Genomic DNA, 23985 nt, shown 5'->3' on the forward strand with positions numbered 1-23985 from the left:
TCAAAATGTTGAGTATTAGGCCAAAATGCCTCGAGTGTGTAAATAAAAGTAAATGTAATAATTATATTGTTTTTGACTAGGTGGGAAGTAAAAATCATAAAAAGAAAAAACATTGACGCAAACACATTTTTATTCAATTATATTTTATTAAAATTGGATTGATACAAAATTCTGCTGACCAGATAGGCTACATACAAAAGTAAAAACAGCTGACAAAAGTCGTAAAGAGCATTTTGTAGACTACAGTAAAACCTCATTCACATGCCAGAATAAGAATACACAGGTACAAAAGAAAGGGACTGACAAAGATTCCCTTTTATATTGCTGTTTTTGGAACAGTGGCTCTCATATGCAAGGTATAGAACCTCAATGGAAGAAAAGATCCCAGCAAAGTACACAGGAGAGATTTTCACATAAAACACAGAGGTTGGTCTGGAAGTACTTAAAGGAGAAGGATATGGTCTGTGGCCATATGTTATAAATAACACCAGAACAACGCCCCAAATCGTCTCATTTTGTTTACGATGTTCATACCTAATTAATAGTGGTTTGTGCTTCCATTGACAAATAGTGCAAAGTCTGTTTGATTACTCTTCTACAATTGATACTGAATTTACACCCAGACCAGGAACATAGGCAGACATCACACATGCAAAACATCTGTAGGTTCTTTGAAGTTTTTAAAAAAAGTCACACATTCTTGTAGAAAACTATAAAGCTATACTTTCTCCAAACTTACAGGACACTTCTTTGAAGATGCAATAAGAGTTTGTACAACAGAAATAAGCATCAAGTGAATGTACAGTCTTTGATAGAGAACATAACATTTCAACATCGCCTAAACTATACCAAGTATAAGAGTCTGCCTTTTATCAAAAGAGTAATAATGTAAATTACAAGATGAGGTTTCAAGACAAACCGACTAGTAAGACATTCAATAAAACAGTTTACCGCAGGAAGTCCTTAAGTTGAATGTTTGGCAATTCCATGACCTTTCTTAAAATAGCTCTCAGTGTAACGACTAGTCCAGTGAAAGACTCCATTTCTAAAAAATGGAATATTTACATAAATATTGCATTTGTTTTCAAAAATGCATTCTATGACAATGAGGTACAAATCTACAAAACAGTAGTCCTAATGTTTTTTATGCATGCTATCAAATAAAAAGACCATTGGTGGTGTATAAGTAGATCATAGCTGTGCTGCTGCAACATTCAGGTGAAAGGCCAAAAGCTCAGTAAAGCTGAAATACAGTAATCTAACGCCTTTAAACTCACTGCTAAAAGTCTGGTCCAACATTCCACATATGAAATACTCAAGGTAGGTTACATTTAGCTGGATATGAACATTCAATCACTCAAATATAACCAATACAATCATTATTTGATGTATGACACAAAAATGGTTTGAAACGGATACATGAAACGGCATCAAGTGTGACTGGATTCGTGGATGGATGCATGGATGAATTTGGGGGGGGGGGTCAAATGTCTCAGCAGGTGCTGTCCTTTGTGTCCTTGCTCGCCTCAGGCACCTGGTTTGCCAGCTGGGGGGTGGAGAGCTTGATGCTGCTGTGTGATTGGTTTAGAGCCGTACGCTGCGGTCCACTGGTGACGTGCCTGACCTCTGACATCTCGCTCCTTGGAGTCATCCTGAAGCAGACAGGACACGTCAGGATATCTGTGCTTATTTATTGTACACATATAGTTCTGTATAGCAAGACAAACCGAATAATGGTGCCTTTTCACTGTATGGCACAGCACGGCTATACTTCTACTTGTTACATAGAAGAAGTAATTATCTCTCTCTGGAGGGAACTTTGGGATTTTAGCTTTTGCAGACAATTTACATGTAGAAAAAAAGCACAATAGGGCATCTTTAATATACAATATCATTCAGATGTGAGTTGAATCTTCAAAGGGATTTTCATGATCCTACAGAATTATTGATAATGTCCAGAGCCCAGTCTGCTCTGATTGGTTAGCTGGCTGGCTCTGTTGTGATTGGTCAACCGCTTAGAGATGTCCCGCCCCTTAACCTATCACGTACAATGTGTTGGAGTGGAAGCCAAAAGATGCGCAAGTGTTACATTGTGATGTCACTATGTTACAGAAGTAAACAAAGGAGTCCAATGGAGGCGTTTCAGGCAGGGGGGGGGGGGGGAGTGTGGGAGAGAAACTCCTTCTGCAGGGAGCTTTGGGATGTTAGCCTTTGCAAACCATTTACATGCACAAACACCTTTATAACACACTACAGGAAAGGCAAAACGATACAACTACAGACCTGGTGCCAAGAGTGAGTTGAGTCGGACCAAAACCATGCAGTGGAAATGAGGCATAATTACATCAACATGTGAAACACTGAACAACTGAAAAGAGAGAACATTTGATAACTTTGAGTGATTACAGGTTTGTCTCACTCACCTCCCATCTGGGACTCTGTGCATGCTTTCTGAGCGGCTGCTCATCTTAGAGGAGCCCCCCCCTTTGCTACGTCTCTCTCCACCTTCCCTCTCCCGATCTCTCTCCCTCTCCCCCCTCCTGGAGCTCCGGCTGGAGGTGCCCCTGTCCAGGTGCTCCCTGGCTGAGGCCTCGGACAGAGAACCATGTAACCGGGGATGGTGATTTCCCAGCGCGGAGGGTCCTTGATGGGTTGCCGTGGCAGCGTTGGATGCAGCGTTGGATGCAGCGTTGGATGCAGCGTTGGATGCAGCGTTGGATGCATCACCGGTGCTCGTGCCCATGGACTTGGAGATGACCTTAAGCTTGTGTGAGTTCGGGTTGTGGTGCTTCTTCTTGTGCTGCACGCGGCTGTTGTGCTTGAGGAAGAACTCACAGGACTCCTGCAGCACCCGGCGGCTCTCAGTGATGGGACTGTCGGAGGAGGACATGAGAGTTTAGTGAAACTATATATTTATCACTCATGGAAACTGCATTTTGAATAATAACAGGACACATCTTACTCTCTCTTGCGGGTCCTGTTGAAGAAGTAGGCCCACTCAGAGCAGGTTTTCTTACTGCTCACCCAGAACACTGCAGATATTCCAACCACCAGAGTCATTAAGTATTTGACCAGAAACAGGGAGAGGTCTGGGCGGTCGTGCTCAGTTGTCTGGAGCAGGGAGACAAATAAACCATGAAAGGATCCTTGTGGTAAAACCAATGTTTGACTCAAGACAAAATCCAGATTTTGAATTTATAAGCTCATTAACTGATATTTAATATATTTAAAAAGGGGACTAGTTTGCTTTTTTCTTCAAAATGTTTTAAGGGTAATCTTCTACTCTGCTCTGATCATTGTCACTCTGTATGGCAGCACACAATAGCTTCTGTATAACACATTACATTTTTTAGGTAAAAGTGTTTTATTTTAAATCAGCTTTTTAAAAATGATATGTTGTATTTGGGCAGCATTTTTCTTGATTCTGAATGCTATGTATTTAGTGTTTCTTTAGGAATGGATTTTTTGGCAAACATCTTTCTGGCTCAGAAGGCAGCTCACAAAAATCTTTGAATTGATGTATCCATTATTGTTTTAACTGCAATACAGTCCTCTCAATGTAACCTCGGTTTAGCCCTGAGCCTGTTTTTCAGGTCTCAGGCTCGAAAATGACATTCCCAGAACAAATGACCATATCTTCCCTTCTAAAAGGGGTAAATTAATAATCTTTGTTCTCAAAGCAATGATAAACCTGTGAGTTGAATGTAGAAAAGTCAGAATCAATATAGATTTTTTTTTATTTTAAAGTAAATTCAGATTGAACATAGTAAAAAAAAGTAAATGATAGTGTCCGTCCAAAAAAAAAAAAATGACTTATAGTGAAAACCACCCTTGAATGATGGGATAGTAGTTCAATATTTGACCTTTTTAGAGAAGTTTAGAAAACAAAACACCTCTGGGGTCATTTGGGTGCATTTTCTGTATGTCTGGCCACCCTCGGTCGATTTTGATGATTGACACCTCTTTTGAACCGTTAGAGCCAATAGAATCGAGGGGAAGTTCCTAAAATCCATCTAAACATTACCCATTGGTGAATGAGTGACCAGAATGCCCAATACCGGAAGCTGTCATACACTCTCGTAGCAGCTAATATGAAATCTCCATTATTGACATAAAAATGGAAAGATGGATTGTCAGTAATCATTTCAAAGTGACACAGAGACATTGGATTAACCTTCAGCAGCGTTTTTCTCGTTTTAATGCCATTGAACACAACTTTTGATCAGAAAACAACAAAGGTAAGACGTTTTTAGCCGTTTTGGCTCCGTAAAGCACATTTTGTTGTTGTTGTTGTCGTTTTGCCGCGAGTTCTGGTCGCTCAGTGATGATACTTATATGTCTGGAATCTGTGGAATCTCAGCTTGCTAATCGATATCTTGTTTGTGCAGATCCGATAAGTAATAAGGGTATTTTACCATTAGTTCTGTGCTAAAAGAGGTAACCACAAAGCGATATTTAACTGAAAATACTAGGGAAATGTTTACTCAGAATTTCTCTTCCACACTTGCCCCTGCCAACATCTCAGTAAATGAGCTAGTAGATCATTTTAATTCAAAAATTAAAAATGTTATAGATGCCATTGCTCCAACTAAAGTAAAGGAAGTGTCTGTCAAGAAAATATCTCCATGGAGAAAGGCCATGACCGTGAAAACAGAAAAAAGAGAATGTCGAAAAGCTGAACGCAGGTGGCGAAAAACAAATCTCCAGGTTCACTTTGAAATCTATAAAGAGAGACTTGGCCTTTATAATTTGGAATTGAAAAACGCACGACAATCGTTCTTCTCTGACATCATTACCAAAAACAAAAACAACGCACGTGCCTTGTTTGCTACCGTCGACAGACTAACTAACCCCCCAGTGTCAGTAGCCTCTGAATTTCTATCCACCAGGGCGTGCAATGATTTTGCCTCCTTTTTCACTGACAAAATTCAGAAAATCAGACAAGCAGTCAGTGCCTCTGCATCAGGAACAGCAAATGTGTTGTCTCTGTGTCCACTTAACATCAATTCAAACACCATGACACAATTCCATCAGATTAATGATAAAAACCTAGAGGACATTATTCAACTTCTGAAATCCTCGTCCTGCTGCCTTGATATTATTCCAACGGGATTTTTCAAAGATGTTTTGCCTTGCATGGCCTCAGATCTACTTCATATAGTAAACAAATCTCTTCACTCAGGTATTTTTCCACAGGCCCTGAAAACTGCAGTCATTAAACCGCTCTTAAAAAAGAATAATCTAGATGCTTCAGTAATGAACAATTACAGGCCCATATCAAACCTCCCATTTCTAGGTAAAATCATTGAAAAAGTTGTTTTTCAACAGTTGAATAATTTCTTGCATTTAAATAACTGTTTGGATGTGTTCCAGTCAGGCTTTCGTCCAAACCACAGCACTGAGACTGCTCTTGTAAAGGTCTTTAATGACATCCACTTAAACACAGACAGTGGCAGAACTTCAGTGTTAGTATTATTAGATCTCAGTGCTGCGTTTGACACTGTTGACCACAGCATATTACTAGACCGACTGGAAAACTGGGTGGGACTTTCGGAAACAGTTCTGAATTGATTTGAATCCTACTTAAAGGACAGAAACAACTTTGTTTCTATAGGTAAATACACATCTGAGTTGACAAATATGACATGTGGGGTTCCTCAAGGCTCCATCTTGGGGCCTCTTCTCTTTAACATCTACATGCTACCACTGGCTCAGATAATGAAGAACAACAAAATAAGTTACCATAGCTATGCAGATGACACACAAATTTACGTGACAATTTCACCAGGAGACTATGCTCCAATTCAAACACTGAGTAAGTGCATTGAACAAATCAATGACTGGATGTGTCAGAACTTTCTCCAATTAAACAAAGATAAAACTGAGGTAATGGTTTTTGGAGCCAAGGCAGAACGTATAAAAGTTAGCGCTGAGCTTCAGTCTGCAATGTTCAAAACAACAGATAAAGCCAGAAATCTAGGTGTAGTCATGGACTCTGACCTGAGTTTCAACAGTCACATTAAAACTGTTACTAAATCAGCCTACTATCACCTAAAGAATATATCTAGGATTAAAAGACTAATGTCACAGCAGGATTTGGAAAAACTTGTCCATGCTTTTATCTTCAGTAGACTGGACTACTGCAATGGTGTCTTCACAGGTCTCACTAAAAAATCTATTAGGAAGCTGCAGCTAATTCAGAACGCTGCTGCTCGAGTCCTCACTAACACTAAGAAAGTGGATCACATCACTCCAGTTCTGAAGTCTTTACACTGGCTTCCTGTGTGTCAAAGAATAGATTTCAAAATACTGCTGCTGGTTTATAAAGCACTGAATGGTTTAGGCCCAAAATACATTTCTGACCTCCTGCTAAATTATGAACCATCCAGATCTCTCAGGTCTTCAGGGACTGGTCAGCTTTCTGTCCCCAGAGTCAGAACTAAACATGGAGAAGCAGCGTTCAGTTATTATGCTCCAAATATCTGGAACAAACTCCCAGAAACCTGCAGGTCCGCTGCAACTCTGACTACTTTTAAATCCAGGCTGAAGACTTTTCTTTTTGTCGCTGCTTTTAATTGAACTATTCATATCTTAGACTGCACTGTAACTTTTATCCATGTACTTTTTTTCTTTTAATGTTTAATTGATTAGCTTTTCTTTTTAATGACTGATTTTAAATGCCATTTTCTTAATCTCTTTCATTTTTTGTAAAGCACTTTGAATTGCCTTGTGTTGAAAAGTGCTATATAAATAAACTTGCCTTGCCTTGCCTTGCCTTGCCTTGCCTTGCCAAGTAAGTTAGCATTTTTTCGCTCAGGGCTAATTCAGAGCCTTTGTTATGAACCTTTTGTTGTTCTAAAAATTGTTAATATTTTCTGAAAGCTGAGTTTCTTCCCGTTAAGTGAGTATGACACATTCATAGTTTGTTAAATGTTAAGAAGCCCTCAGACGCTGTTTCTTGTAAGATGTTGAAATAATAATCACCAGATAAATCGTTCAGAACTAAAACACCTTCTTCACATGACTGAGCCACAGCTACCTTGTAGGAGCAGGGGATGCTGTACTCCTGGCAGCGGTCGTTGATCCAGGTGTTCTCCCAGCTGCTGCGGTGGCTCTGCTCGTAGGTGTAGCAGGCCAACAGGGTGACCAGGGGCACCAGGTAGAGGCAGCTGAACACGCCGATGCGGATCATGAACTTCTTCAGCTTCTCCTGGTTGCGCTCGTCGTGCTGGATGACCTGCCGGACGTGGTTGAGAGAAACGATGCCCGCCAGGATGAAGCAGAGGCCGATGACGACGCCCACGCACAGAGGAGCCAGCACGAAGAAGCGCAGGGCGTCCAGGTCGTACAGCCCCACGAAGCACACCCCGCTGATGTTGTCCCCTTCGACCTTGTTCAGAGCCAGCAGCATCACGGTCAGGGCCCCGGGGATCCCCCAGGCAGCAGAGTGGAACCACACCTAAAGACAGAGGACACAAGGTCAATATTTGAAAGAAAAACAGGGGTTCAATTGGGTCAGCAATGTCTACGAACCACCAGAGACATTTACATAAAAGCTAGGGAGCTCATTTTGAGGTTGATAATTGTATTTTGTGGCTCTACTGTGAGATGCTTTAAAGGTCTATTTTTCTCATACTGCCCGTGCTGCAGCACCTCTTTTCTTTAAACTACCCTCCACCACCTGTCAACACAAAGCCCCCCACATAACAAATCCCAATTGAATCCATCACACAACCACCCTTTTCCTGGCTTTTTATATCTTGCAAATGTTATGTTTACATTCTTCTTTTCTTTGCTGCTGCTACTCGAGATGAGACGTCATTCTTTAAAACCTCACCGCTTTCTTATCTATGGCCTCACAGCTCCACTTGGGTCCGGCTGCCAGGAACCAGGTGATGGTGAGTATGACCCACCAGACGTTCCCGGCGATGGAGAAGAAGTAGAGCAGCATGAAGATCAGAGTGCAGCCTTTACTCTGAGAGCCCAGCACCACCGTCTCCACGCCGGCAGGATGAGACGCTTTGGTGCAGGCGGCATGGTTCCCCAGCAGGAAGCCGATGAAGTAAATAAGCGACACAAAGCTGTAGCACACGGCGTAGAAGATGATGGGCCGCTCCGGGTAGCGGAAACGCTTCACATCGATGAGGAAAGTTAGGAAGGTGAAGAGCGTGGCGCCCAAACAGACGATGGAGCAAACGCCGATGAAGTTCTTGGCAAATTCGATGTCATGGGGTTTGAAGTACATGTTGGAGCAAGGCGGCGCACAGTCCTCTGCGCCCAGGAACGATGATGAAAGGCCCGGTTTGGTCTTCAGCTGCAGCGGGCACCAGAAGCCCAGGTCCCTCTTAGCTGAGGAGGCGGTTATTGGGGTTGTTGCAGGAAGTTCTGGATCACCAGGAGAGCTACATGGGTCGAGTCTAGTTGAAAAAGCAAAGAAACACATCTTTCAAAGGATTGATAATTAACAATTTCTAGTGTGGATTTCCTATAAATGTATTGTTCGTACTTGTCACACTGTAGCTCAGGAGGCCAGGTGATGCCAAAGATTCGGATATTCTCCTCGCAGTCGGAGAGAACCGTCTCGCACTGCTCTCTGCACGGACGGATCACCTTGTTATCCTCGGTGCATGCTGGGATAAAGGCTTGGCACAGGAAGTAGTGGACGTCTGGAGAGCAGCGCAGGGTTGCCAGAGGCATAAATGGCTGGAGAGAGAGAGAGGGACAAGTTACATTTTATTGAAGAAAAGAGGTTGTGATCTATGTGTTTTATAAATAGTGACTTCTATGTAACACTCGTGCTTCTATTGGCAAGCGCTACAACACATTGTTCGTGATAGGCTAAGGGGCAGGACATCTCCAAACAGTTGACGAATCACAACAGAGCCGGCCAGCTAACCAATCAGAGCAGACTGGGCTCTGGTTTCAGACAGAGGGTGAAAAGAGGTGCTGCAGCACAGGCAGTATGAGAAAAATAAATAGCTTTTTGAACATTAAAACATGGAGACGTGTCACAGTAGAGACACTAAAGATAAATATTAAACTGAAAAGGAGCATAATGGGGTCCCAAAAAGCATAATACATATTAAAGGGCCCATGTCATGCTTTTCCGGTTATTACCCGTCCCCTTGTGTGTTATGAAGGTTTTTCTGCATGTAAACGGTCTGCAGAGTCACAAACCCTCAAAGTACACCCTGTAGCGAGTAAAACTCTAACACAGAAAAGACCTGTCTCTGCTGCCCCAGAACGCCTCGTTGGACATTTCTCTTTTTCCATTTGTTTCTTCCGGGAACCAAAATGGACCAATCCGCGGAGCTCCTCGCACACCAGGATCCCTTGGCGTCACTATCAAACGCAGTGGGGGGGACCTTTAGCGTAAATGTTCAACTAACAGGGAGTCCCATTGACTTGCATAGAGCTCCCTGGTTGGTAGTAGACGAGTTGGGATCACGGAGAAATGCTCTCCGCAGACCCGTTCTCACAGCGTTATAAACCTTTTTCTTACTCAATATCAAGCCACACTTATTGTTTTTACTTCGGCTGTGAGTGTTTGTGTGTGCTCAGGATGAGTTTCGCGCTGTCTCGCTGTATCGCCGACCCGGAAACCACATCAGTAAGCCAGCTCACTGAGCAGCGAGCCTCGCAACGTCCCGACCAATCAGAGCACACTGGGCTCACAGGGAGGGGGGGGGCAGGAGCTCCAACAAGCCGTTTAGGACAGAGAGTGAATACACATACTATACAGAGATGCTGTGAGAAATCAATGTGAGTTTGGAAAATTGCACAATATAAATCTATTCTAGTAGACCTCAACTATGGAAATATGATCAGTAGAAATGGCCATGACATGGGACCTTTAAATAATATTGTTTTTTTCTTGTGATGCTTACATCTCAAGTTGTGATGTTGGGTCAGTTACTTCCAGTTAGTTTGAAAACCCCTGCCCTGCAAAGAAGTATTCACTCTTAGTTGTTGATCTGCAGTGATCCATAGCGCTTCGCTTCATAAAGGGGTCCATTCACTGGCTGAGAACCATTTTCTTCCATTTCAACACGCTGGTCAGAAGATTACGGACTGAGATGGGAGGGGGGGGGGGGGTATAGGTGGCAGGAAATGACTGTAGGGACGTTGGGAGGCAGGAATGCACAGAGCTGTTGATAGGTTAGTCTGCTGCTGAGCCACAGTATTATTGTGTGGATTTATCAGCAGCATACAAGGCATACACCGAAGACAACTTTATTCAAGTGCAACAAGTCCAGATCATGTCCATGCCAATGTTTTTTTAAATCCTTGGTTTGAAAGTAAATGCATAGTTTTTAGGCTCCTTTGTTATTGCTTCTTATCCACTTATATGTTTAAGAGTCTCTTTGTTTGAACCTTCATCAGAGCAACATGCCCAGACAGACTTCTATACAGTCTATAATGCTAATATTTGTACAAACCACACACATAGACTCCAACACAGTCCACTACTCAATGCTCTTTTTTTTCTGAAATCCAGTCTGGCAGAGGGCCTGTGTCTCTGGGGCCTGGGCCCTCCCCTCTGACAGTAAGCGTCCTTGTTTCGCTCCTGTGGAGGTCCTGGACTCCGTCTCAATGAGCTCCCCGTTGCTCAACAGTCTGACCTTTATTTGCTTTACGCCAGTTACTGTTAAAACTGCCCTCCTTTCAAAAACCTTCAACCCAGTTCAAGTTGAGCAGCTTTTCTCTCAAAGGCGAAATCCTCTCTGCGGATAAACTCATAGCACATACTTCAAGGATTAAAAGGTTCGAAAAAGTATGTACAAATCTGACTTTCCTCAAACTTTTAAGAGCCGATTGTCTATGACAGTATGTCAACTAGTCTTTCCATTCTCTTTGTATTCCAACCTTTTACTTTGCTACTTCAAAAGCTGGCATTCACTGGTGGAATCTGGGGCCAAGGGTGGAAAAAGGTTAGCCCTCCGCCGGAAAATCCTACTGATATGCTGGACTGAAGCAGAAGCCTGCTTGATTACAGCGTCAGGCCTTTGGGATAAATCCCTAAAAGCTTTCAAAGAGAGCTGTGCATAGAACGTAATGTGTGTAAGCCTGTCACCTGGGAGACAGGAGCGCAGAGGTATCACCGTGTACAGCGGGGGAAATGAGTGAGTGATTAACAGAGAGAATACTCATTGTGGTATGCAGGGAAGGCTTTGTGTCAGACTGGGTGTGTCCCTCCCCTTCCTCCAGAAATCAAAGGCTGCTCACAACAAAGTCTGTGAAGTTGCCCGTGGCCAAGGCTGCTGTGAAATAAGAAGCCTATACCTTTGCCAGATGCCCATACAAAAAACTCCTTCAACAGATCACGGTACATGCTCAACACCCTGACACCAAATGTGTGTAACTGAACCCTGGCGTTCAGGAATGCCAGGATGCAGCTAATACAGGAACTGAGCTAAGGAGACATGAGACAACACCTTGGTATAAAGACAGAAAAACAAGCCCACCGACTGAAGTAGAAATGTGAATTGTTTTTATGAAACTATAATGACACTGAAGCTGTTGTGAGTGCATATATTTTTTAAAAGAGGTTCACTGTTTTGTTGACATATTTGTGAAAACAGTGCTTGACCATTAAGACTCTGGAACAGCGTTTCCCATGGCAACAGTTGACTAACATTTCAGTTGCTAGGAGACAAACTTTTATGATGCATCACAAACCTGTATTACCTAAAACAGATTGATGATATGAAACATTTGTACCCTTTTACAAAAAGCACACAGCTTAGGTTGTGTAGCATTAGCGTTGAAAGACATCAGACGTCTGTCTCTTTACAACAGTTAACATTCAGAAGAGGACCCATCATATTTGTGGTCTACATGCAAAGAGGAAGCTGAGCACCTTTCTCACTAGCATGCTGGGCTCAACAGAAGGGTTCAAAGGTATCGGCTTTTTGCCAATATCCCATATGCAGAAATATTCCAATTCATTTTGGTACACATTTGTATCCATCTAATTGCAGCAAATGTATTAAGTCTCTCCTGCAGTGGAATAAAAACATTATTGTGCCTACAGTTATCTTGATGGGCCATTAGCAGTGGCAGACAGGAAATACAATGTTTTTTCAAATGCTTGGTTTTTGCACATTTGCGTCATCCCATTAGCCTAGGTCATATTGAAGAAGATTTAACTTATTGTCTTATTGTACAGGTACTATGTAACGAAACGGTTTCTCTGCATTTGACCCATCCTAGTGTTAGGAGCAGTGTGCTGCCATTATGTACGGCGCCCGGGGAGCAGTGTAGGGAATGGTGCCTTGCTCAGGGACACCTCGGTAACACTTGGTCTTTCCGGGACTTGAACTGGTGACCTTCCAGTTGCCAAGCCAAGTCGCTATGGACTTTGCCACCACTGATATCAGAGGTATTGCTCATTTTTGGCAGATTTCATTTTCATTCAAAAAGTTGTATCTGCTGATAAGGATAATGTGCCAATATTAATGAGCATAATTTCTTAATAGTACATTATTCATATTTTGTATCTCTTTTTCCAATGCATCAGAGAGTGGCTGGACTAAAAGAGACAACTTAAACTGCAGAGAAAAGTGTGCTACCCTCTGACTTGTATGTAACCCCCTCTATCAGAAGTATTCCCTTGTACAGTAGATTGTTACCACGAGTGATATCTTAATCTACTTTTCCTATCTTAATGTAACAGTAATCTTAATGTATGGATACAGTGTTAAATACCTTATTTCTTTAAATAACCCAGCACCTACATTTTTGTGAGGCTATGATGAAACATTTAAAAAAACGTACTTTTGACAGCTGAGAATTCAAAACAAGTCTGTATATTCAAAGTTTTCATGATAATGACCATTCCATTTCAACTGTTTATTTGCTACTAGATAGTACTCAATGACCACCAGCCATGATTTGTAGACAGATTATGTATGCCTGTTGATGACCATGACATAATATGAATAATGGTTCAATCAATATGCACTTATGCATGCCGACGGACACTAACATTTACAGAGTTGGGCCACTACCAGCACTAATAATATCACTAAGCATAACGATTTCCTTGAGATGATAAACACTGTCGGTAAACGTGACTTGAATTAAAATTGCATTTTCAACAACAAGAGTCTCTTTTCTATTAACGGTCAAAATAAATACAACCCACAATGGAAACCAAGGCTAGATTCTTTAAAATATTGTATTTTAAGGTTGAACAAAGGCAACTTATTCCAAACTGGTTGACAATATCACAGATAAGGTCGGCATTAGCACAAAATTGATTAGGTGAAGTCATAACCAAACAACACATACAATATCTAGTAAATATGGAAATAGTTTTCAAATAAGACATCAATGAAATGGAATTGGCAGTAAAAAAGACTGATTGGCTAATGCCCAGCAAGGCCAATATTCGCCTAATTACAATGCATCATGTGTATTGTAATGAAGACTCACCTCCATATTGCTGGCTGCGATATCTTGGTCGTAGTGCTCCATCATGTTGGGAAAGAAGGTCATGTTGTAGGGCATCCCCGAGCACCGATGCACTTTGATGGGCTCGCAGGTAAACAGACTGTGGGCACTGCAGCTTCCCACCCACATCAGAGCCAGGCACGGCCATAGTGGTCCACACATCCACATTGCTGATAGGGAGTGGTTTTGTGTTCTTTATGTAAACTGGAACAGTTTTTCTTTTTGGCTTAGTGGGAGGATATCTTGGCCCAAACGTTGAATTCCCTTGGCTCACACCGTCATCCGCTTTTTAATTCTCCTGGGATCATCTCAGTGGAGCCGAAGGGCAGAGCAGCAGGTAAAACATTCCCATCCTTGGTCAGCACATGTCTGGGGATCACAGCTAGGAATCCACCATCCCTGAGAAATAACAAAAAGATATATTGGAAATGGGTTTATACCTTCAGCTTCCCCCCATCACCACATTTCAAGATTTCTCTTGAGGAACCTCAGCAAGTGGTTATTACCGTATTTATTCAGAATTGCAGAGCAGAGACAGACGAAAGCCCTGACATCAAAGCAGTCTATCACACAACCTCTCATTGTGCGATCACCTAAAGGGCTGAATTAAGCTGAGCAAATTCAAATGCATTTATCTAGGAACCACGGCATGTCCCTTGAAGTTCTCAGGCTCCAGTTAGGGGACTGTTTAAAGACATATCAGTTAGTACTATTCAGGAAAACAAAATCCCTGTGCTCACTTTAAGGTCATGCAGACAGGGTGGGGAATTCTAAAGATCAACGCTGATTCAGTAGAATGAGTCTCAGCTTGTAGATGCTCATTAAACTTCACATTAAAGTGTCACTGTTTCACCTTCACACACTTATTTTATGATTTAAAAAAGCTCTTCAAAGCCTGAGAGACGGTAATACTTTCCCAGTGAATAAAAAAGCAAAGTATCATGAGGTTTTGTTTTTCAAATGGGTCATAAATTCACCACTTTTGGATATTAGTTGTGGCTACAGTCTGTACAACCTACTACTAACACATGTATACAGCGGTGGAAAGTAACTAAGTACTGAACTCAAGTACACATTTGAGGTGCTTCAATATATATACTACTTCATGCTTCTACTAAACTACATTTTGGAAGCAAATCTTGTACTTTTTACTCAACCACATTTATTTTACAGATGTATTTACTAATTACTCTATACATTATTGTTAATATTGTATTCTATTCTGTAATGAGTGGTTTTACCCCAATACTTAAGTACATTTTCCTAATCATTCTTGATGCAGTACTTTTACTTGAAATGTATTTTATAGTGTGGTATTAGTACTTTGACTCAAATAAAGAATCTGAATACGTTTTCCAGCACTGCATACATGTCTTATAACAAGTAGTTGTTTAAGTATTTTGTATGAAGATAGTGTCTTTTAATAACAAAGATAAGTTGTTTAAGTGAGTTGAATTCCTGATGATTATCATATGTTGATATCATAACTAGTGGTAACAGTTTATCTAATATTACCACACTGTTTATAACCACCTTTAACAATATTCTATGTTTAGATTATAGGCATGTGAATTCCATAAACTGCATATATATAATAGTTTGAGCTTCATGATAATAGAAACAGGGTAAACCACTTTGGTTATGCATTAGCATAAACGTTTAGGTTAGCATATTAGCAATGATTAAAGACACCCTAAAGGTTAGCAACGCAGACAGTTAACACAAGCAAGCAGGCAACAACTCAATGTAAGAAGCAAACACGAACAGGTTAGAACAAAGGAAATTGAATTCTTCATAAGACATATTCAGGACATGGCATATCCACGAAGGAAAGTGCCATAATGTGTTCAGGAAAGCAGTTTTCCCGTAAATTAGACGCCAGCGGCGGTGAGGGAGTTCCAGTAAACATCCATGCCCCCGGTCGCTGCCATGGGACAGTGGCCGAAAATAAGTTCGGTAAAACGTGTAAAACACTATGAGAGTTAAACAATAAAACACAAGCACTTACCCCCAACTATCCGGGAGTTTTAGTAACAGCTGACTACATGGAGCAACTCTGTGGGGAATTCGGTAGCGTGTTTCCTGCGACAGGCTCCAGCACAGTCTTTGCTTGTCGGGCTGCTGTAAAGCGAAGCTGCGTTCATGTACATTTGTAAATGTCACCACTTCGTTAAAACCCGATGTCAGCGCTTAATATTTTGTCCGACGTTACCTTTTAGTTAACCATTTAAAGTTATAATGGTCTTGACGTTTTAGATGTGTGGTAACTTTTAGATACAAATAGAAAAAAATATAGTAAAGAAAAATTGTGTTTATCTGAGTGCAAAGGTGCACTTGAACGCGTCATGTGAGGTTTAGGACAATACAAGACCATAAGTAATGGCAAGGAATTTTCTAAAACAGCAGTTGAAATTCAGATTTAGTTTAGAAAGTCAATGTGTGTATACATTTATACAATATTCTTTGTGAACTTCCATATCAACAGAAGGTGAAAAGACGAGTGTATGCTTAAATTTTCCAAAATGGAAATCAGTGATTGATCAATTTAATTCAGACAGAACTAAAACGCATAAATACACAACAGTAAATACAGCTAGTGAAAAAAAATAGAAACAACACATTTCATCAATCAATCTCCTGAAGCTGAATGTAATATATTTCACATCACAATGCCTGTTTCATGTATGATGTAGTAAATATGCTCAACAACTGTGAGATCTTGTCCCAAATCATTACCCATTGCATACATATAAAAATACTAGGAAACATCTTATGAAGGGTTCACATAGCCTACGATATGCTCGATCTTTAGTGTTGTTTGCAGAGGACCACAGGTATAGAATAAGGTTGATAACATTATAAAAATGTCCTACCTGTGTACTTTACTACTCTAAAATGTTTTTAATGTGTACCATTTACCCCTTGATATATGTCTTTGCTTGTTATATTTTGCTTATTTTAAAGCAATGTTAAGACTGACGAAATTACTGTTTTGGGACCATTTTTGCTTGTAAATGTTTCTGTATCGTACATGAACTCTCTGAAATTCTCTGTCTTAATTAATACGTTCTTTCTCTTTATTTATATATCTCTATTATGTCTTAGGATAGTTGTATTTGTATCTGTTTGTGAATCAAATGAGTTACTTAAAGGTGGGGTATAGTTAATTCACTTCAGAAACACTTTTTGTTATATTCAATGGAATGCTCTTAACATCCCGATAGCAATGAATACATTAAATGCTTTGACAATAAATACATACACAAATGCATATGTGGAAGCCGTAGCGCTGTAAAAAGCACGACCAATTATTTTAGCCGGCTCGGCTAAAATAACTGGATGGCCTACCTGCCTGTCAGCCTTCCATCTCGTGCACAAACTTATCTCGTGCCCTCATTGGTCATGTGCGGGTTCGTGTGTGTTGGAGGAGGGGCTCTGTAAGGAAGTCTGAAAAGGATAGAGGGTGTCGAGGGTGTCGTTTATTCTTCTTTTTTCTCATACTGATATTCTGAACAATCTGTGCTGTTGTATTTGCTGTAAAGTGTCTCTACTGTAGGCTAATTTTATTATATGTACAGCACTTTGGCTCGACCAAAAATCGTTTATAAATGTGCTATATAGCCTAAATAAAACTTGATTTGATTTGAAAGAAGGGGCAGATTTTTTTCGGATGCGTTGTTTCAAATTCTAGCGCACTCGAGCTGGTTTCTCCAATCTTACCTACCCTACCTTTAACTTAAGTGCAGTAGCCTACTTGAGTACATTCACTCAGGTATACATTCCACCACTGGGAGCAGTATGGTGTTAAATAACAGCACTTGGCATTAATAAATGCACCCCCACCTATCATAGTCTATTACTCTATTATATGAGCTTGCCGTATCCCAATTATCCACCAGAGGGCGCTGTTTCCTATCTTTGTCCATATTCATGCGACCGCCGTGTAGAGGCGGGGTTTAAAACCTAACAATTTAGGTGCTACACTGTAACCAATAAAGTGTCCGCGATAACAACGCTCCTTTTCTTTCTCCGCGGATGTAGGAGAGCCCAACCTCGGACATCAGATGACATTTGTACCGGAGCCGCCGCCAGAGGGGACGGGACTGAATCATAACACATTCATATGAGGTGCGTAAGCCTGTGTTGCATATTAAGACAAGAGGGAAGCCGAATACAGTTAATTCCTGACAAGCCCTTATGTGCTCTATATAGAATTCGGTGTGTGCGTGCGCCATGTGACGGATGCAACAGGATTATTGTGCTCGAGGAGGGTGTTCTCCGACATAGTTTTTGGACCGAGGCGCTGGCCTGTTGCTAAGAGACCTTTGACAGCTGGGAGCTTTTTGGAAAGTGACAGTTATAATTCACTAATGGTGTCTGTTTATCTGGTAACCCAAACATGTATTTTTCTTCTCCCGATCCTCTTCCTTGCGCACTGATCGTGGGTCATCCCTAATTACCTCTTGTGCGTAAAATACAACATTTAGATCTGTGCTTTTTTGCAGTAAGGAGATTACAGTCTTTTTGCATTGGAACAATGGCCTACTTGTTGTTGATTGTCAGGTCCTAAATATATCCATCATCCGGATATGTTTAATCCATTTTGAAGCTCAAATTATGTCATTATCTCATTAGAAAGCTGGGGGGAAAATCCCATGTACAGTAGCTGAATGTAATCAATCAAACTTGGTGAGCTGCTTATATTAAGGACATGTATTAAACATCTGGGAAAATATGGAATTTTAGTCTCATTTGCACTAGAGGTGTCATTCTCAAGATGTTATTTCAAGTAAAATAGCTTGATTTGCCTCTATAAGGACAACACAATCAAGAGCTTATTTATGTAAAGCTATGAAATATGTGCAGCATGTGTTGTCCTGTTTTTAGGGGATGGACTCAGGATGGTAAGCTCCTTCTCTCCCTCTTCACTCAGCAGTTGCCTGTGGCCATGCGTCTGAAGGTCACTCATGAACAGATCGATAGCTATAGCTCTCGCTGAAGTGTAGCCACTTGTACACTTAGCCCTGTCTTGAGGGAGACCACATACATACAAAAGCATTTCTTATAAAATGTTGGGGGACCTGGGGGCGCCTTATTGCACAGCGACTAAGTAGCATTTCAACCATCTAGGATTTCAGTGGTGCTGACCTTTGTCTCCCTCTTGTGCTGCTGGGCATGTTGTCTCTGCAGACAGAGGGGTATCAGATTCAGATGTGTCACACATTATGTCAAGGTTGTAGCTACACCAAACTGACTTGGTGTAATTTGGACTCCCAGCTTGTTTGTAGAAGTGCTGAGCTTGTTTATTTGTCTTCTCTGATGTCGATCCGCCTGTGGCTGTGACATGAAAAGGCCTTGAAAGAACAGCAATGATAATTGTCAAAGTCAAGAGAAGGGACAAAGTCAGCACTTGGCTCTTCACACATCGCAGAGGAGGTTGTCACAGTGTGTCTGGGTGGAGTGGATGGTCTGAGTAAAACTGACGCGCTGTTCTGTCCTATCAGGCTGATGCATGTTCCCAGTGAGGAGACGACAGTCTTCAGGAGCCACATAACACCTCCCCTCCACCTTCATCACCTCATCCTATCTCCAGGGGCATGCCTTCTGAACCTAGCCTCAGGTAAGTGGACTGGTCCGTCAAAACATTCCATACATGCTTGATAAAGGCTCATGGAACCAGTTGAAAAAATCCTCAAGTTGCAATTATGCACTGAAAAATCAAAAGACTATTTCATCACACTGCTTAGGGGACAGAGTGCACTATTATTTATTCTAGCCTGAAGAAGATCCATGTAAGATCAATATTGTGCTCAATAAAGATGTTCCCAGTGTACAGGCTTCACTGGATTTCTGCTGTTTGGATTTATTGGAGGTTAGAAAAAGGTAAACCCACTATACTTTTTGTTATTTTCAACAAATCCCATGAGAATCCAACAATGTGTTAGTCCTTTTTCTCAAATCTGGCATGCAGCTTGTCTCTAGCTTGCCTTCTCAAGCCCATGTATTACTACTGAAGGTGCTTTTTAGTGACATATATCTTTATACACTTATCACAAATAGGATTGCAACTTAAATCAATAATTAAGAAATATCTGGAATAAAATTAAACAATACGGGTTATTTACTCTGGTTGTTTTAACACGTGTTATTTTGCAGATAGACAAACAAACCATTTACCATTTAATTAGCAATCTTTTAATCCATTAATTTGCTAAATAAATCCATTCATTTGTTGAACACATACATTAGGTAATGGAGATGGGAATGTTACGTCATCAACAGCAACTCGCAACTAGCGACTGCAACCTATTGACCTAACCTCTACAGTGTGCGGAGTAGCCGTAACCTTTTCACTTTAAATGTTTTAAACATGGTTGGTAGGCAATATTATGTCACTGGCTATAACAGCCACTCCTATGACCAACGAGCAACACAAAAAAAGGAGCATGAGTGACATCTTGTACTTCTGAAATACAGGCACACAAACCACTACACTGGGAATATCATTTAAAAAAGGAAATATTGCAGAATACATACATATACTGGGAGATTAATTATGCTTGACGACGTTTTGTTTGCACTCAGTAAGCGTTATATTAGTTATCTTACCTCTGTCAGGAGAACTCTATAGTTGTCAATAAACCTGTATAGATTTGAAGGTCATACATCCCCCCATTTGTAAACTTGACATGGGCCTAAAAATTTAATATTTTTTAATTGACGAAAGGTGTAAACACTAACTCCAAACATCAGAGAGGCGCTAAAATCAGTTAAAGTGAACAGTCCGTCCTTCTCTTAATTGATATGGATGGATGACATCAATAAACTTTTTTTTTAATAACGCTCCTCTGATTTTCCTAGACTCGAGCTTCTCTTTGTACGGGCATTTACATTTTGAGCCTACTTTTTTCGATTTTGGATGCAAAACCGCAGACAAATGACCGGGAAATGCTGATATGTATATGCACTGCGGCTCCCATTCCCTTATATGAAATGGGTCATGTGGTGAGTTAGCTTAAATAAGATTAAATAAGGTAACATAAGATACGATAAACCTTTATTTATCCCCGAGGAAAAGCTCAGGTGTTGTAGCAGGCACAAAGAACATACAATAATTAGCGCAGAGTAGTGAAAGACAAAGTTCAGAGGTACTAAGTGACAAGCTAGCTAACTAGCTGTACATTAAATAAAGTACTTGGGAAATGTGTTGGCTTTGGGCTGTAAAGAAATGCTTTACAAAAAGGAATTCATAAAAATAGATAAATGAAAACTTCTCAATTAGCATTAGCAAGCTAGGTTACATCCCACATCAGATTGCTAGTCAAAACTAGCAGAAGGTTATAAACTGTGTACTTAGCTTTAGGCTACTATCTGGTTGTTTATACAAAATATCATAACATGTAAAACATATTCACTCCAGTAATGTTATCCAAATCATAGACCTTTGGCTCAGTTAGTGGAGTAGTGTAGGCTGCACATGTGATGAAGAACACACTGTTCCTGCAGAAGGTTGTACTCTTACTGAATTCCTTTTTAATTGTATTCTGTCAAATTATCTGTAACCTTTAAGTGATGGAAGAATGTGCTACTGAATTCTATAAGACACTTTAAATTACACATTTGCTTTCAATTGTAGGATTTTTATTTTTGAAATAGTTTAGATTCAAATTCAAAGGTGTTATTGTCATAATTATGCACAAAGCTACAGTGTAGAAATGGCAATGAAATTCTTCTGACCTGAGTCAGTAAGTAATCAAAAATAACAGAGCTCTTGAGATGTGAGTATTTAGAGCAGCAGAAAAGCATTGATTGACTAAAAATCAAGTGCCCTTGTTTGTCATATTGATAAAACATGTTACCAAGTGCAATGTTGTAGCTTATTTGTTAGTTTTTTTTATTGTTTTTGGACGACAGTAGGGTTTCTTTTGGAGTTTTTCTCTGGCCACTACGAAGGTCTAAAGACAGAGGGTGTTGTATGTTGTACTGCAAAGCCACCTGAGACAAATGTAATTTGTGATATTGGGCTGTATACAGGGGCGGATCTAGACAAATATTCATGGGGTGGCAGGAGATTTTGAGGGGTGGCATCCCCTGACAGAAGTATATGCTGATTTAAATCGCAATCATATCAATCAATTAGGGGTGTAACGGTACACGTACCCGTACTGAAATTATTCGGTACGGGCCCTTCGGTTCGGTACACGTGTGTACCGAACGAATATAGCGTTAAACGTAAAAAATTGAGAACATGAACAACTTTCTGGAAGTAATCTATATCATAGAGCGACCAAGTCATTTCATTGGACGAGAGGCATACTATGAGAGCTAGTCACAGGGATGCGTTCAAATGTAGTCAGTAATTTGAGGAACTGTCGAAATGGCGAACGCAGATAAAGTTGAGCTGAAAATCCTCCAGCATCATTGAAGTCTCCGGTTTGGGAACATTTTGATTTCGCAGTTACGTACAAGGATGACGGACAAAGACAGGTGGACCGAACCAAAGCTGTTTGTCGGCATTGTTCAACTAACATTGGTTACGCGGCTGGCAATACATCACACTCATTTGAAAAGGCATCACCCGAATGTGAATATCACCGGTACCAAAAGAAAAAAGACTGAAGTGCAAACCCAACTCCCACTAGCATTTAAGCCTCCACCACTCGCAAAGAGTTCAGACCGAGCCAAAGCTAATACAAACGCCAAATATCCTTATGTTGCCATGTTAGCAAAGCGCTACCTGGCTGTATCTGCTGCCACTGTCCCTAGAGAGGGTGTTATCCACAGCAGGAGACATTGTTATTGCCAGCAGATCTGCCCTTTCAGCAAGCAATGTGGACAAGTTCATCTTTCTTTAAACAACATGAAAATACAATGACAAGCAAGTCCTAATGTCAAGCTGGCTGCTTAGGTACTAGTACAGTTCAAATACAGATTATTTCAGTTCATCGAAATGCTGCACCTTAATGTTTATTTTACTATATTTTGTATTTATTTGAATACATTAGTCACAGTTTAATAATAATTTAAAAAAAATATTTAATGTTTTGTGATCATTTTTTCTGCTATACCGAAAACGTACCGAACCGAACCGTGACCTAAAAACTGAGGTATGTACCGAACCGAAATGTTTGTGAACCGTTACACCCCTACAATCAATGTTAACTTGGAAAGCCACAATATTAATATTTTAACTCAATCACATAGGTGATATTATTGTGGCACATCAGTAAAGCCTTACAAGGTGGCAGATGTAATTTAATGAATTTTAACTGAACAATAACTGAATGAGTTTGTTTCACTCTTAGACCAGCAGGGGAACCAAATCTATGCAGACTGCTGCAATAAGTACATTAATTAACTGTCTCATTGATGTTTGTCTGAATGAATATGATACTATTAACAATCATATTATTCCTATCAGCTGTCAATCACTGTTAATAAATAATAATAATAATAATAATAATAGATTTAATTTGTTAGTGTTTTTACAGGTGCTCAAAGACGCTTTACAGATATAGTGAAGAACTGTTATGATTCACATATTCATTTATTATTGAATAAACTATATTTTTTGGAGGAGTTAATGATGAATGTTCATCAAGATGCTTGCTCACCCTCCTTCAAATTTGAAAAACAAGTAATTATATCATTATTGATATACAGTTACAACCTTGACTTTACATCAGAAAGAACAAACATTAAAGAAGTGACTAACTGCATCAGTTAGGGTTAAAAAACGTGTATTCAGCTAAAACATCGCTGCAGTTATTATCCAGTGGAAGGTCCTTACCTACTGGCCTAGTTAAATCAAAGTGGTTACTTTCTGTTGGCTGGGCAGTGTAGTTTTACACACCGTCTTATTTTACTTTCTCAGGACTTAAAACTGTTTTTTGGTGGCAGACCCCCTCAAAGAAAAACAAATATATACACGCATACAAGGTCATCATCTTAACAGTTTGTTATTCTCATCGAGTCATCCGTGAGCAGAGCATCAAGTTGGCATGCCTATTACAGCTGAATGCGGCGATTACTATTTTGTTCAGCAAAACCACTCTCGCGCCAGGACCGGGGGAGGGGTTACATGACGTGCATATTGTGCTGCATTCACTTGCACTCGGATATTAGAGACTTTCTCTCATAAATGTCCGATGAGCCACAACTTTTCTTTCAAAACAAAGATGCCAACTGGGGTGGCAGCTGGGGTGGCAATGCTATTGTTTAGGGTGGCAGTTGCCACCCCATGCCACCCCGGTAGATCCGCCCCTGGCTGTATACAAACGTATTGATTGATTAAGCACAGCCGTGAACACACTTGAAGGATATACTGTAAATCACAATTGGCTACACAGGCAACACGTGTTTGAAGTGTCAACCTTTTGATGGTTTTCCTGAGCCATCATATGCAGGACCCCATCTACCCAGTGGTACAGTATTTAATATCAACTGTGCAGACAGTAATGCTGGCTGCTGAAAATACACACTGCGGCTTTAAAGTGAAACTCCCCCTATTTTATAGATCAAGGTCATATC

The 23985-nt window shown here is 40.6% G+C and overlaps 2 protein-coding genes across 7 annotated transcripts in view; one reads left to right on the plus strand and one right to left on the minus strand.

The window, feature by feature from the left end:
- Nucleotides 1-126: 126 nt before the first annotated feature.
- On the minus strand, nucleotides 127-15592 carry LOC117555452 (frizzled-6-like). Its single transcript, XM_034230336.1, has 8 exons — nucleotides 15464-15592; nucleotides 13438-13854; nucleotides 8507-8703; nucleotides 7838-8417; nucleotides 7040-7459; nucleotides 2963-3111; nucleotides 2424-2873; nucleotides 127-1652 (listed from the first exon to the last, which is right to left on the minus strand). Exons 2-8 carry the CDS (start codon nucleotides 13621-13623, stop codon nucleotides 1493-1495), a joined length of 2142 nt encoding a protein of 713 aa, XP_034086227.1. The 5' UTR covers nucleotides 13624-13854; nucleotides 15464-15592; the 3' UTR covers nucleotides 127-1492.
- A 1847-nt stretch (nucleotides 15593-17439) lies between these two features.
- The window catches only part of klhl32 (kelch-like family member 32), a 49563-nt gene continuing 43017 nt past the window's right edge, over nucleotides 17440-23985 (plus strand). For all 6 annotated transcript variants that reach the window (XM_034229174.1, XM_034229191.1, XM_034229199.1 and 3 more), the window contains exons 1-2: nucleotides 17440-17583; nucleotides 18960-19075. In XM_034229174.1, coding sequence (XP_034085065.1) covers nucleotides 19053-19075 — 23 coding nt within the window. In that variant the 5' untranslated portion in view covers nucleotides 17440-17583; nucleotides 18960-19052. The remainder of the gene's footprint in view (nucleotides 17584-18959; nucleotides 19076-23985) is intronic.

The sequence above is a fragment of the Gymnodraco acuticeps genome, unplaced genomic scaffold (assembly GCF_902827175.1).
Source record: "Gymnodraco acuticeps unplaced genomic scaffold, fGymAcu1.1, whole genome shotgun sequence".
Taxonomy (NCBI): Eukaryota; Metazoa; Chordata; class Actinopteri; order Perciformes; family Bathydraconidae; genus Gymnodraco; species Gymnodraco acuticeps.

Excerpts from the sequence above, each read along its gene's own strand:
- LOC117555452 (XM_034230336.1), bottom strand. The coding sequence starts at position 13,623 with ATGTGGATGTGTGGACCACTATGGCCGTGCCTGGCTCTGATGTGGGTG. Across the intron at positions 8,418-8,506 it reads CCTGAGCTACAGTGTGACAA|ACTCGACCCATGTAGCTCTC; the intron begins GTACGAACAATA and ends TTTTTCAACTAG. Across the intron at positions 3,112-7,039 it reads GCATCCCCTGCTCCTACAAG|ACAACTGAGCACGACCGCCC; the intron begins GTAGCTGTGGCT and ends TCCCTGCTCCAG.